The sequence below is a fragment of the Protomyctophum bolini genome, assembly GCF_963924005.1.
Source record: "Protomyctophum bolini genome assembly, chromosome: 16".
NCBI lineage: Eukaryota > Metazoa > Chordata > Actinopteri > Myctophiformes > Myctophidae > Protomyctophum > Protomyctophum bolini.
In genome coordinates this window covers 12,182,945-12,195,870 of record NC_137877.1, presented here as the reverse complement: position 1 = coordinate 12,195,870, position 12,926 = coordinate 12,182,945, and the positions used below count along the sequence as shown (strand labels likewise).

Here is a 12,926-nt window from a genome sequence, read left to right as displayed (position 1 = left end):
AGTGGAGGGACGTTTTTCATCGTGTGAGTGGCATTATGTGGAGAGGTGTAGCCGGAGGCCACCTTCAGCCTGTGCATGCTGCTGAAATGGACCCGTCTAACTCCAGGTAAGACCACACACACACACACGCATTCAGGAAAGAATGCCTTACTGTAGGTCAGCCATGCCACTGTGTGAATTTACTCTGAGGACAGAATATCCACTTATTTGTTAGTGCTTTGAACAAGCTATACATGTTCAGTGCCAACAAACATTATTTATTAAGTTATTTAGTTGGGGGGGCAGTAGCTCAGGAGTAGAGTGGCCACTTGGGAACTGAAAGATTCCTTGTTCGATCCCATGCAGACTCCCCCAAAATTAGCGCCAAAGTATTCTTGAGCAAGACACTGAACCCCTAAAGGCTCCTGATGTGCAGGTTGGTGCCTTGCATGGTTTCCTCCACCATTGGCGTATGAATGTGTGCGTGAACGGGTGAATGTAATCTATAATCTATATGTAAAGCGCCTTGAATAAAGGCGCAATATAAATGCACTATTTACCCTTTAGTTGTTTGTATGAGGACTGTGTTGGAGCCTGTGTGTACACGCAGATTGTAGGCTACACATAGTAACTTGCAACTAAGAGGGATGATAGATTTTAGCATTGGCATTTTTAGGTTTTAGTGTTGGCTATTCAAAAATAGCAGACCTACAAGCTCATAGCGCGCCACCGAGTGGCGCGCTACGAGCTTGTAGGTCTGCTATTTTAGAAAAAACGTGAAAATATTTATTTCAGTAAACTAGAGGATTTAGAAAGGCCTCTAAATGGATTAAGAAATAGTTTGAGAACTATACTGATTTAGAAGGCACTTTCAGGACTTGATGGGTTAAGTGGCCACAGCCCCGGCCAATCAACAGGCGTGGTGGCCGCTGGTAAATTAAAGTGAAACCCTAAACGAGTCACACGTGTACCGACAGCACTGCATCGTACAGTAGTCATTTACAGTTACAGTTCTGGCAGAGCGGCATGAATCCCACCCCAGATAAGGGTCTGCATGTCCGCCACAGTATGAATGATGGCCACACAAAACCACCACCTCAATGACCTCCTTCACACCATCCCACGTCATCTACAGCGGGCCTCAATGACTGCAGTCCAACACTTGTGTGTTGTGTGTGTGTGTGTGTGTGTGTGTGTGTGTGTGTGCGTGTGCGTGTGCGCTTGCGCACAGTGTGAATGAATGTCTGTCTCCAAGCCCCCATCAGTGACTCATAGCAGTGACACCCAGTTAGAATGCATCCTCATGGTTTATCTTGAGGTTCAACTCTAAACAGAAAGGAGAGAAGGGACAACATAAGCCGCGAGGATTAATTTCTCATTCGTCGATGAGTATCTGCGCTTACTTTTGTCAGTCCCCATTTGAACCTTTTGTAATGTTACTCACACCCCTCTCTACTTTCTACCAATCAGAGCGCTATTTTTATAATCTCTTAACAAATCAATGGGGGGGGGGGGAAGCTCTGGCTTCCTGGAGAACTCTGGTCTGGGATTGTGGTCACGTTGATTACTGGCTTGGAGAACTTGGAGATGCATATGTGACTATATATATATATATATATATATATATATAGTTCAGAAACACACCCAAAATACAGAGAGAGAGAGAGAGAGAACACAACATACCACAGATAGCTCTGTAAGCCAGCTGAGCCATGGGGAACTGCTTAAGAAATAGTCACTTTATTATGAGCTCAGAGTGACGGCACATGCGTGAGGGAGACCATTGATACTCCCGTGGCGGGGGAACGTCTGTTTCACCCAACTGATGGCTACTCAGATAGAGAATATGAGCATTTATTTTGGAGGGGGGGTGCAGTTAGGTGTTAGGTATCTTGCTCTGGGACACTTGGACACATTAGCCGTGGCCGCTAGGTGAACCAGGGACATTCTGTTACCCAGGCAGCTTCTCTACCCACTACTATGTTGGTCATCCTGCCTTCTGCACTGCAGCCACACATCCACTACTATGGTGGTCATCCTGCCTTCTGCACTGCAGCCACACATCCACTACTATGGTGGTCATCCTGCCTTCTGCACTGCAGCCACACATCCACTACTATGGTGGTCATCCTGCCTTCTGCACTGCAGCCACACATCCACTACTATGGTCATCCTGCCTTCTGCACTGCAGCCACACATCCACTACTATGGTCATCCTGCCTTCTGCACTGCAGCCACACATCCACTACTATGGTCATCCTGCCTTCTGCACTGCAGCCACACATCCACTACTATGGTCATCCTGCCTTCTGCACTGCAGCCACACATCCACTACTATGGTCATCCTGCCTTCTGCACTGCAGCCACACATCCACTACTATGGTCATCCTGCCTTCTGCACTGCAGCCACACATCCACTACTATGGTGGTCATCCTGCCTTCTGCACTGCAGCCACACATCCACTACTATGGTCATCCTGCCTTCTGCACTGCAGCCACACATCCACTACTATGGTGGTCATCCTGCCTTCTGCACTGCAGCCACACATCCACTACTATGGTCATCCTGCCTTCTGCACTGCAGCCACACATCCACTACTATGGTCATCCTGCCTTCTGCACTGCAGCCACACATCCACTACTATGGTCATCCTGCCTTCTGCACTGCAGCCACACATCCGGTATGCAGTGTATGGGAGGGTCGAGGGAAGTGTTTGTATGACTTCTCCCTTGAATCATAATACAGCACGGTTGAACGATGAACTGAAGAATTGTGTAAACAGAAACAATATCTGTCTGTCTAGCTTATCATACCTAATCTATCTACGTGTCCACCCGGATATGTATACCTATATCTCCATAAGTAGGACATTTTCAGATCCTCGATGCATGGATGTACAGTATGTAGTGTTGTTTAGATTGTACAGCCGTTAGTCAAGTGAGGCAAATAGCTTTGATTTGGCAGAGTCCAATGAACACTGCATGGCGATAATGAATGACTCTGTCTCCCTAAAGCTAAATGAACCAAGGACTGTATGTGTCACTGTGTGACACACACTCTGCTCCATTCACAGCCCAGTGGAAAGCGGACTCCGTCCCCGCATGTGGTCCCGAAGAATGTTCACTGTCTGAGCTTCAACGCCCGAGTGACGTTCATTTGATTGTAACACGATAACAATTCTGAAACAGAAAGTGTACTCGCATGCCCTGCCTAGACGTCACTAGAGCGTTGGTTTCCACAAACAATGGGTCGTGACCCACTTCTGGGTCGCAGACACATTTTTTCCATGGGTCCCTTTATTTTTTTGTTACCTACATTTTGTTTTGAATCGTTATTATTTCAAAAGCCCACCACCCAGTCACCTGGGGTTTGCTCTAGAGCATTTAGTCTGTGTTATATCCGAGAACCCACTAAAGATGTCTTCTAAATCTTAACCGTTTTTCTAAAAAACTTATGTTGCTCTATCAGTGATTCTCAAACCTTTTCATGTCAAGGACCGCCAAAATGTATGTATTTAGCTGCCGACCCCCATCTCAAAATATTTTTACTCCAGGGACCCCCGGAGGCAAAGATTTGAAGTAAAAGATATTTCTATTCAAAGTATAGATAGTATATAAATAGCAGATCTACAAGCTCATAGCACGGCACCAAGTGATGCGCTATGAACGTGTAGATCTGCTATTTTTTTTGTGATGCACGTTATAATCGGGATACAATTAATACAAATTATTTTCACAGATATTGACGACGCAATAATAATAATAACGTGACTGTCGCTGTTGTTTTGTGTATTACTAATGTTTGAAGGCAGCATAATCCGTATAATATCTGAATTGGTCAGAATCGGTATCGGCAGATGTGACCCTGCAAATTATCGGATATCGGTCATAATTTCATAATCGTGCACCTCTACTATTTTTACCACATACAGCTAAATTCTAAAAAGACATTAGATGCTTTTCTCTCTTTATCTATCCATCCATCACTCATTCTACCTTCTCTACTATCTATCTATGCACCCATCTCTCCATCCATCCCTCCACTCATCCTATGCACCCCCTCTTCCCTTTGGGTGACTTAAATCTGCTCTATTTCACCATGATAATGATTTAAATAAAAACACACACACTTCACCAGATCCTGACACCCCCCAACCCCCCACATTCTTCCTCCCTTCCCCCAGATGGGGCCACATGGGTGGGGGTAGACATGCTGCTGAACTGGGCTGAGCTGGACCAGGCTTGACAAAACCCTGGCCAATGTTTTGAGCTCTCTTCCAGAAAGTCCACCTTTAACCCATTTTGGGCGGGAACCCCTTTTGGTGTTAGCATTATGTTATGCTTTAGCTATTGAAAAATAGCAGAACGACTGACATAGAAACATATAGCTTTTTCAGAAAACTGCCAGGATTTAGAAGACATTTTTGGAATCTGATCTCAGGTTGTGTTAACCCATTTTGGGTTAACACAACAACATCCCTGCGGGTGGGATGGTGCTGTATGTACAGTACGTAGTAAAATCCTCAGTCTAAATTGGAACCAAATGGACCCTAAAGGTGGTTGCACACTGGACGCGTTTTTTCGGAAAACCGACGGAAAAAACGCAGCTAAAAATCTGAATAACGCTGAATCCAGTGCAACCACCTTTACGGTTCCATTTGTGCACTCTCTGAGTTAGACGTGACTCAGGGAAATAAGGAACAAAATGCTTAAATGAATAGTCAGCATTTTACAGTGTAGTCTTGGTATAGGCTTGTGGTAGTGTTGAATTTGACAGCAAATAGCATAATCTAAGATCTGCTATTTTCAGCATGCAACCAAACATAAAATTACTTGTCTTTTAGTTCTACTGGATCTATTCATCACTAGTCCGCTGCCTAACATTTTTGTCGTTTTTATTTATTTGATGACATTGACAGTATATTTAGTCTTAGTTTTAGTCATCATAGCTTGGTATTTGTTTAGTTCGGGTCAGTGAAAAAAGGTAGTCCACAGAAATGTTTCGTCATAGTTTCAGTCCAGTGGTTTTCAACCCTTTTCATATGATATCAAGGCCCATTATTTATTTGGGCATTTGAGCCACGGGCCACCATTTGATGACATTTAGACTCTCAGACCCAAAAACTGAGAATATTTTGTTGTCATTGGATAAGATTTTGTCCACAATTCCATCCTGTATTGATGTGGTAGCATAGGAGCGATAACACGCAAATATTGATCAATATAGCAATTCTACATTCTCTAATTGTGTCTTACGTCTTGTAAATTGAGTAATGCAGATCTTTAATAATTATTTATCTCAAGAGTTTTACGCTCAAAGAGCTCAATATCTAGAAGGGTCCATTTGGTTACCAACTCATCCGTCATTCTGGAACCTCCCCAAGGACCACTGGCGGTCCCCGGACCACAGGTTGAGAACCCCTGCGCCGGTATTTAGTCGACGAAATCAACACGGCTAGGTTTGTGGGTTGATAATATCCAGGTCAAGGGCTGGAATGACCCACATGACTCAGCACTGTGAGTCACTACAACAACACAGCTTCACTGCATGTTATCGCTGCGTGGCCTCCTGTGAAGCATCGCCTCTACATGCCATAACAGCTCATAAATGTCATATTTACTTGACATATTTACTTTTAGTGCCCATGCATCCCTTTTACAACCTCCTCGCTACCTTCTCTCTGCATTATTATTATCTCTGGCAGGCCAAAGGCAAGGGGCGAGATCGCTTTCGCTCCGTGCGTGTCTGTCTGTCTGGGCTTATCTCTCAGAATTTACTGTAGTCTGATGAGCGATTGTTTTCAGAGTTGTTTTCAGATATGTCGTATAGTTACTTAAACCGTATTCTTGGTGAAACAGACCTGTGTAGTCTGCTTTTGTTTCATTCTACTGTTCTACACCAATGTTCTTCCCGGAAGAAATAGCTGTGTGTGTGTGTGTGTGTGTGTGTGTGTGTGTGTGTGTGTGTGTGTGTGTGTGTGTGTGTGTGTGTGTGTGTGTGTGTGTGTGTGTGTGTGTGTGTGTGTGTGTGTGTGTGTGTGTGTGTGTGTGTGTGTGTGTGTGTGTGTGTGTGTGTGTGTGTGTGTGTGTGTGTGTGTGTGTGTGTGTGTGTGTGTGTGCGCGCATATGCAAAGAAACACTGCAGCAATCAGGGATTTACTATGCTCTAATTTATAACCATGAAGTCTTCAAGGGGATTTAGACAGAGAACATATTCATTATTTCAACAAGGCTCATGGAAAATCACAGAGCTGGGACGCACGCACGCACGCACAATCACACATACAGACACACAGACACACTCACAAACACACACACACATGATGAGAAATGACACCGCTGCTAAGAGAGTTGACATGTTTATGGCCATATTTGGCAGAATCCCACTCCTTCGCACCATATTAATAAAACAATTAAAGTGTTTGCATTGTCTGTGGATGTGTCACACACGTGGAGAGTGATGCCACAGATCTCCCACCACGTCGGCGAGGGAACGCTTGCGTTGTTTATCACTTTGCAATAACAAGTTCCATAATGGCCGGAGCTAATAACGTTAGGAATGCGGTCGAAAATGCAAATATGGCGCTTAAAAAGAAAAGTTCACTGACGCATCGTTCCTGCAAGCGAGCACTCCTGTCCGGTCAAAAGAGCAGTGTTGGAAAACAATCCTTGCATGTTTAACTTAAAGGACAACTTTAGTTTCTTTCAAACCAAGGTTCATGTTTTAGGTTGTTATTAGAGAAAGTGAAAGATGAGTGTTCATTTATTTTCATTTGCTGCTTTCTTTCGTTTTAGCGATTTTAGCTATTTTTGACAGGGGGGCGGGGCATTCGAACATGGGGCTAAATATGTATATCTTTTTACAAAATCTATTATTATTTACTATAGTCCTACTAGACCTCATAAAATGACATCTGGCCACAAAAGATCACGGGAGCTATTGAATGTGAAGGGGGAGGTGACACACTGACATATTAGTATGGCATCCCCAGAACTCTACAGTAGATCCTGTGATCTTTTGTGGCCAGATGTAATATCCTGGGTCTACTAGGACTATAGTAAATATAATAAAGAAATCGCTAAAGATTTTGTGTAAAAAAAATCTAATCTACTTGAGGGTAATAGTATACAAGTATTGACATCAAAATGTAGCCTTAAAGTAGCCTACCAAAAGTAAAAGCAGGCCTACTCATTATACAGAATGTCCCATTTCAAGTTTTCCAATGTGTAAAAATCTTTTGAAAATAGCAGATCTACAAGCTTGTAGTGTGGCAGCGGCTATTTGGCAGCGGCTATTTTCAAATGGCCGAAATGTGTAGGCCTGAAGTTGTTGATGTTTTGTAATAATGATCAAAATCTACAAAGTAACTATAACTAAAGTTCTCTGGTGGAACATTTCAGATGCATTTTTTGGCCTCAATTCCACCAGAATGATTGCAAAGTAAAATCATTAGTGTAACTTTTACATTTTTACTCATTCTGTGGTGAGTGAGTTTTCCACTTTAGGCAGCAGTTCGCTAACCTGCGGATCGTCCATGGTTTCGATGATTCTCGTGAGCCTTCTCTCTCTGGAACACATTGATCATACGGCCGAAAGAATATATCCTCTCGCACGCGCATAGGAAACAACACTACAATGTAATCCAATTCATGCAGTGAGCACAGAGCAGGCTCTCAGTCACAGCTTGTATCGTTCAGAGAAAGATTGACGCGTATAGACCGTCATTTGAGCGCACCCCTGCACGGAATGGAGGGACTCAAAATAATCTGTGATTTTTCAAATGTAGTTTAAAACAACGCTATAAATCCAGGCAAAGAAAGTTAAAGGTTATAGAATCTTTCAATGGTGTGTTTTTAACAATAACCATTGCACATAAATGTGTTTTGAAAATGTCTCTATATGCTGTTAAACACAATTGTTTAAGTGTCTTCCCCCGATGCGCCAAAATGTCATAGACACCGGAAATGTACCAGAAATGCATTAATTTATGTTTTTCAACATTACTATACTGTTTCTGACAACGCGTTGTTACTTTCCCTGGCACTAGGGGGCGTGGCACCACAATTGCTGACGCGACATTCCAAATCTTACACGGGTTGTGCTTATAACCGCACCCCGATTCTGTGGCTGATTCTGAGACCGCCGTCTCAAGCCAACTTTAGCCACGTGAGACACCATGCGCCGAGGGAGCTAAAGCGAGTGAGTTGCCGTGTCGAACGTTGCGAAGTTCGCAAAGCCGACTCAGTTTACACTTTAATTTAATTTGACGCATGCACAAATGGAACCAAATGGGGCCCATTTAGTTCCATTGTGTGCCTGTCTCAGACTAGAGTTAGACGTGACTTAAGTGAAATAAGGAACAAATTAATGAGAATTTAACCATACCATATACACACGTACAGAGTACATATGGCTCGGCCTCCCTGTTCACGTGTCACGTGAGCCTCTGTGCACTCTCAGAGTCGTGACTCCAGGAAATGAGGAACAAATGGATAAATTAATGCCCAGTATTTCACCCCATGGACGTCTTTGTTTTCCCCGAAAACAAGCGCAGATGGCCCCAAACTCCCTTCTTCTCACGTGTCACACAGCCCTGTGTGGAATTCACAAGGACACACCTGGTTCACATGAGGGAGACATTAAATCAGTCACTTAGTAGAGATAAGGTCTGGTTAAGAGTATCACTTTACATGCTGTGTCTGTAAAGTGGCCTTATTTCATCAGGTGTGTGGCCTGTGTCATAAAGCAGTGCTTCTCAAAGTGGGGACCCCCTGGGGTCCTTGGGCGATGGGGAGGGGGGGTTGTTCCAGGGTGACCCCAAGAAAATGTGCTAATACACCATCGCAATCATTTTAACCACTTCATCCATTTATATGTTGTTGGCTATCGGAAAATAGCAGATCTACAAGCTCACAGCGAGCCACTTCGAGCTTGTACTTTTAGATTATTTTAACACATTGTGTGCCCACACACCCCAGGGTGTCCACGTTTTACATATATTTTTTTGACATATTTTCTTTAATTCCCAGGACGTCTGTGGACGTCTTGGGCACACAAGCTGTTTTAAGATATTCAAATAATATCGAAATTGCTAGTTTTTATTCTTTTAAACAAAAATCTCTTTTCTGGGGGTCCCTGGCACAAAACCTTTCCAGATGCATGTCCACGACCAAATCAAATTGGACGTGCTTGATGTGAAAAAGTTTGAGAACCACGTACTGTACATAAGGTGTCATACTTCAAGCACTCTACATGTTTTATGATGACCATCCCACCATGACTGAGGTCCAGTCTTTAGCGTTCTCTCTCTATCTCGCACGCACACACGCACACAAAAACACAAGCATGTGTTCTCCCTCTGGGCTCTGGCGAAACAGTGTCTCCGGGAATTGAATGATTCATGGACATTTGTTTTGCATCCCCAAACTTCCGTAATTGTTTTGTTGATTTTGTTTGTTGATTTGTTTGACCCTAGTCTCTGGGAGGCTTTGACTGCATGGGGATTGCAGATGGAAACCAGTGTTGCTTATAACGGTAAGGATAGAATGGATCTGTTTAATGTAGGTTAACAAAACAGCTAAAATGGTACGGGTGGTATTTATTTAAAAAGAAATTGATTGCGGGTTCCATTTACCAATGTACTGCCTTGTTCGGTAAGTCAATACCGACCACATTATAACGTACCTATGATAATACATCAGCCCATGTGTGATATACCGTAGGACGTGCATGCTGTAGGAATGTTTAAACACAAGATTGTGGGTTTCAATCCCAACAGGGTCCATTTACAGACAAAACTAATGTGTGATTGCCTTATAATGTAGGTTAACACAACAACAGTGTGCGGTCGGAATGGTATGTACTGTACACAGTAAAATCCTCAGTCTTAATTGATCCATTTGGAACTCTGAAAGAGAGAGCAAGAGAGAGACGTGTGCACACACACAGTAAAAACAAATGAACCCATAATTGGGTTCTGGTGAAACGGCATCTCCAGGAAACACATTTTGTTTTGCATCCCAAACTTGGTATTGACTGCATGGGGATCGCATGGTGGGTGGAAGTCGTGTTTGTTTAAACAGTGGAGTTGTGTATTGAAGGATGTGATTTAAAGTCGCACGCGAGTGCTTTGTTGGAGAACGTAAGATATCGTCTCTGTCGGGTATGAAACCTCATTATGTCCAAAACTGTTAGTTTTCAGGATACGAGTTCAAATAATAAAGCAAAACAGCGGATCTACAAGCTCAAAACTAGGGACGTCCCGATCACAATTCTTTGCTCCTGATCCGATTCCGATCATTTGATTTTGAGTATCTGCCGATACCGATTTTTCCCGATCCGATATTTATATTTAAGCCATATCACAATAGTACAATACCCAAAATCACAGATGATATCTAGTCTAATTTGTATGGATATAATATTGATACTAGGGGTCCGATTCTGATCATTTGAAAATGACGTGAACGGCTCCGATTTCCGATCACGTGAACGGATCGGGACAAAACAAACCAGTTTCGAGTCACGCTTCGCGTCACGTTTCGAGTTTGCCGATCCGCTGCTTTTGATGCTATTGTGTGACGCTGTGGTATGATCAAGTATAAGACGTTAATGTATGGAAAAACTAAAAAAGATGGAGATAAGAAAGGTTTTTCCAATGATGTACAGTAATATACAAAGTCAGGAGCATTCATTTTCCACGGAGAGTTCTTTCAAGGTCTTCTAAAAGCCGTAAGTCATCGAAATCCTCAGTTTTATGTGTTGATTTGTTACTCCTTTCCCAAGACACGTTTAAATCTAGACTAAAACACACCTCCTCTCGCTAGCCTTTGAACCAGTTCAGACTGTTTTCCATCTCGCCCACATCCCTCATTTTGATCTATACCTTCCCTTCTGCCATTGTATATTTGGCCACCTAACGTAGGTTTAATTCTTGTTTTAACGTTGTTTTGTTAATGATGTACAGCCCTTGGTTGTTTTTAGATGTGCTCCATGAATCAAATGGACTTGACACATTACAGTACACGTGTACACTCACAGAGTTAGGCTTGACTAACTCTGTGGAGATGAGGAACGAAATGGTTAAATGAACACTTCAGATTTTTACAGTGCAATGAAGACTGGAAACCTGCATTGTTCTCCCTCGTGTGCGTGCGTGCGTGCGTGTGTGACAGAGATACATGACAAGAATAGACGTGATAGAAAGAGAAATAGAATGTGATAAAGAGTGAGTGAGATGGGGCATAGTGACAGTGCATGGTATCACTATCAGCAGCACACACACACACACACACACACACACACACAGAGACTCCAGGTGTGAGGTTTACAGGAGGTCAGTACATCATATTCCGCCTCCTCTCCCGCTCAGCCTATATAAGTTCCCTCCAACAAATTCTGAGGTCAGCGTTCGCATTCATCCTCTGATCTGTCATCCTCTCTGTCATCCCCGAATCACTTATTTCCAACTATCAGTCAAATCCAAAACTAGCACGCACACAAAAAAATACCTGCACACAGTGCGTCGCAATGCAACGTTTTTGGTTAAATGAACTTGATTTTACTCTGGAGTAAAGGGCACAGAAGCATGCTCCGTGGCATGTATCTCGGCGGTTTCAGGGAACACACTCGTGACCCTTCTGTCTCTGGAGAAGTGGTACACTCTCTCTAAACCGCTCGTCTCTACTGCGGTGGCTTTTACAGGTCAGTCGGGACGGAGACCTGTGTCAGCGCCGAGGCTTCAGTGAGACATTCTCGCCGCGCCCCGTCGGCTCTGACATTTACTGGTCACAGTTTGACGATAAACCCTGCGTTAGATGGCCGGTGTGGGAGCAGTAGGGCAGAGGTGCCAAGAACAACCACCGCAGACTCCTCTCTAAGACTCACCATACCGGAGGGTTTCTTTCTCTGTAGCTGTTTGTTTTCCTTCGAATTCCTCCTCTCTTTTTCTTCAAGGGTAGGAGGGGATTCAACTCTGGCCCAGCTTTCTGGAGTTAGTAGCCCAGTGGAATGACGTTAACCTTAAGAGAATGGAAAATGTCATTTTTTTTAATTTTTGTCCTTCATTTTTATCCCAGTTTAGCTGCTATGCCAAATCCCCCATGGCGTCCCTGTCGACCCTCCCCTGTCACCGCTGACTTGGTCACGGGGCGGGGAGGGTTAGACCGCCTTGACCTGCTCCAATACACGTGGAGCCACTTCTCTTCGCCTGACAGTGAGGAGTTTCACTGGGAGTCAGTGTTGATTTTGACAGCACATTTTGATTTAGTTTTACTCAGATTTAAGTAATCTGAAATGTTTTAGTGTTGGTCTAGTTTTAGTTGACTTAAGATCATGAGAGTCTTAGTCGATGGATCTTGGTGGCGTCATAATGGCTGATTTTACACTCGGTTGCATGCGATGTGTTGTGAGCTTGTAGATCTGCTATTTTCAGCATGCAATCAAGCATACCAGTCAGACGCCCTGAGGGCGCGTGCACGCATCCGCCTGGGTGACGGCAGACTGCTGGGCGAGCGCTGGTGCATTGGCATGGGGGGGTCAGCTCAACATAATTATGGAATGTCATAACGGTAAGGACGGCTGGGGAAGGACCTCTTCTGACATGGTCAGGGTTAAGGTTAGGTCAGCTCCATATAATGGAGATCTAAGGGTTTGAGGTTTGAGGTCAGATGTACAGTTGCTGGCCAGCTCCATATACAGTATGCAGATAGGTGATGATCCAGTTTTATCCAGGGTGAGGTCAGTGTCGTGATCTTCATATATTGAGATGGCCATATATGGTGGCGTCACGTATCACGAGGTGTGATGTCATGGAGATCTGAGGGTCTCCATGATGTCACGAGGCGTGACCATATATATGGAGAATGAGATGTGATGTCACGAGGCGTGACCATATATGGAGACGTGATGTCACGAGACTTGACCATATATGGAGGTGTGGTTGACA

The 12,926-nt window shown here is 43.8% G+C and overlaps 1 protein-coding gene across 1 annotated transcript in view; it reads left to right on the top strand.

Annotated features, from left to right (window-relative positions):
* The window catches only part of LOC308330426 (ADP-ribosylation factor-like protein 6), a gene marked incomplete at both ends in the record, with an annotated part of 55,972 nt that extends 44,154 nt beyond the window's left edge, over window positions 1-11,818 (top strand). Inside the window, one exon of the mRNA XM_080785277.1 lies at window positions 11,684-11,818. Coding sequence (XP_080641403.1) covers window positions 11,684-11,818 — 135 coding nt within the window. The remainder of the gene's footprint in view (window positions 1-11,683) is intronic.
* Window positions 11,819-12,926: the final 1,108 nt, after the last annotated feature.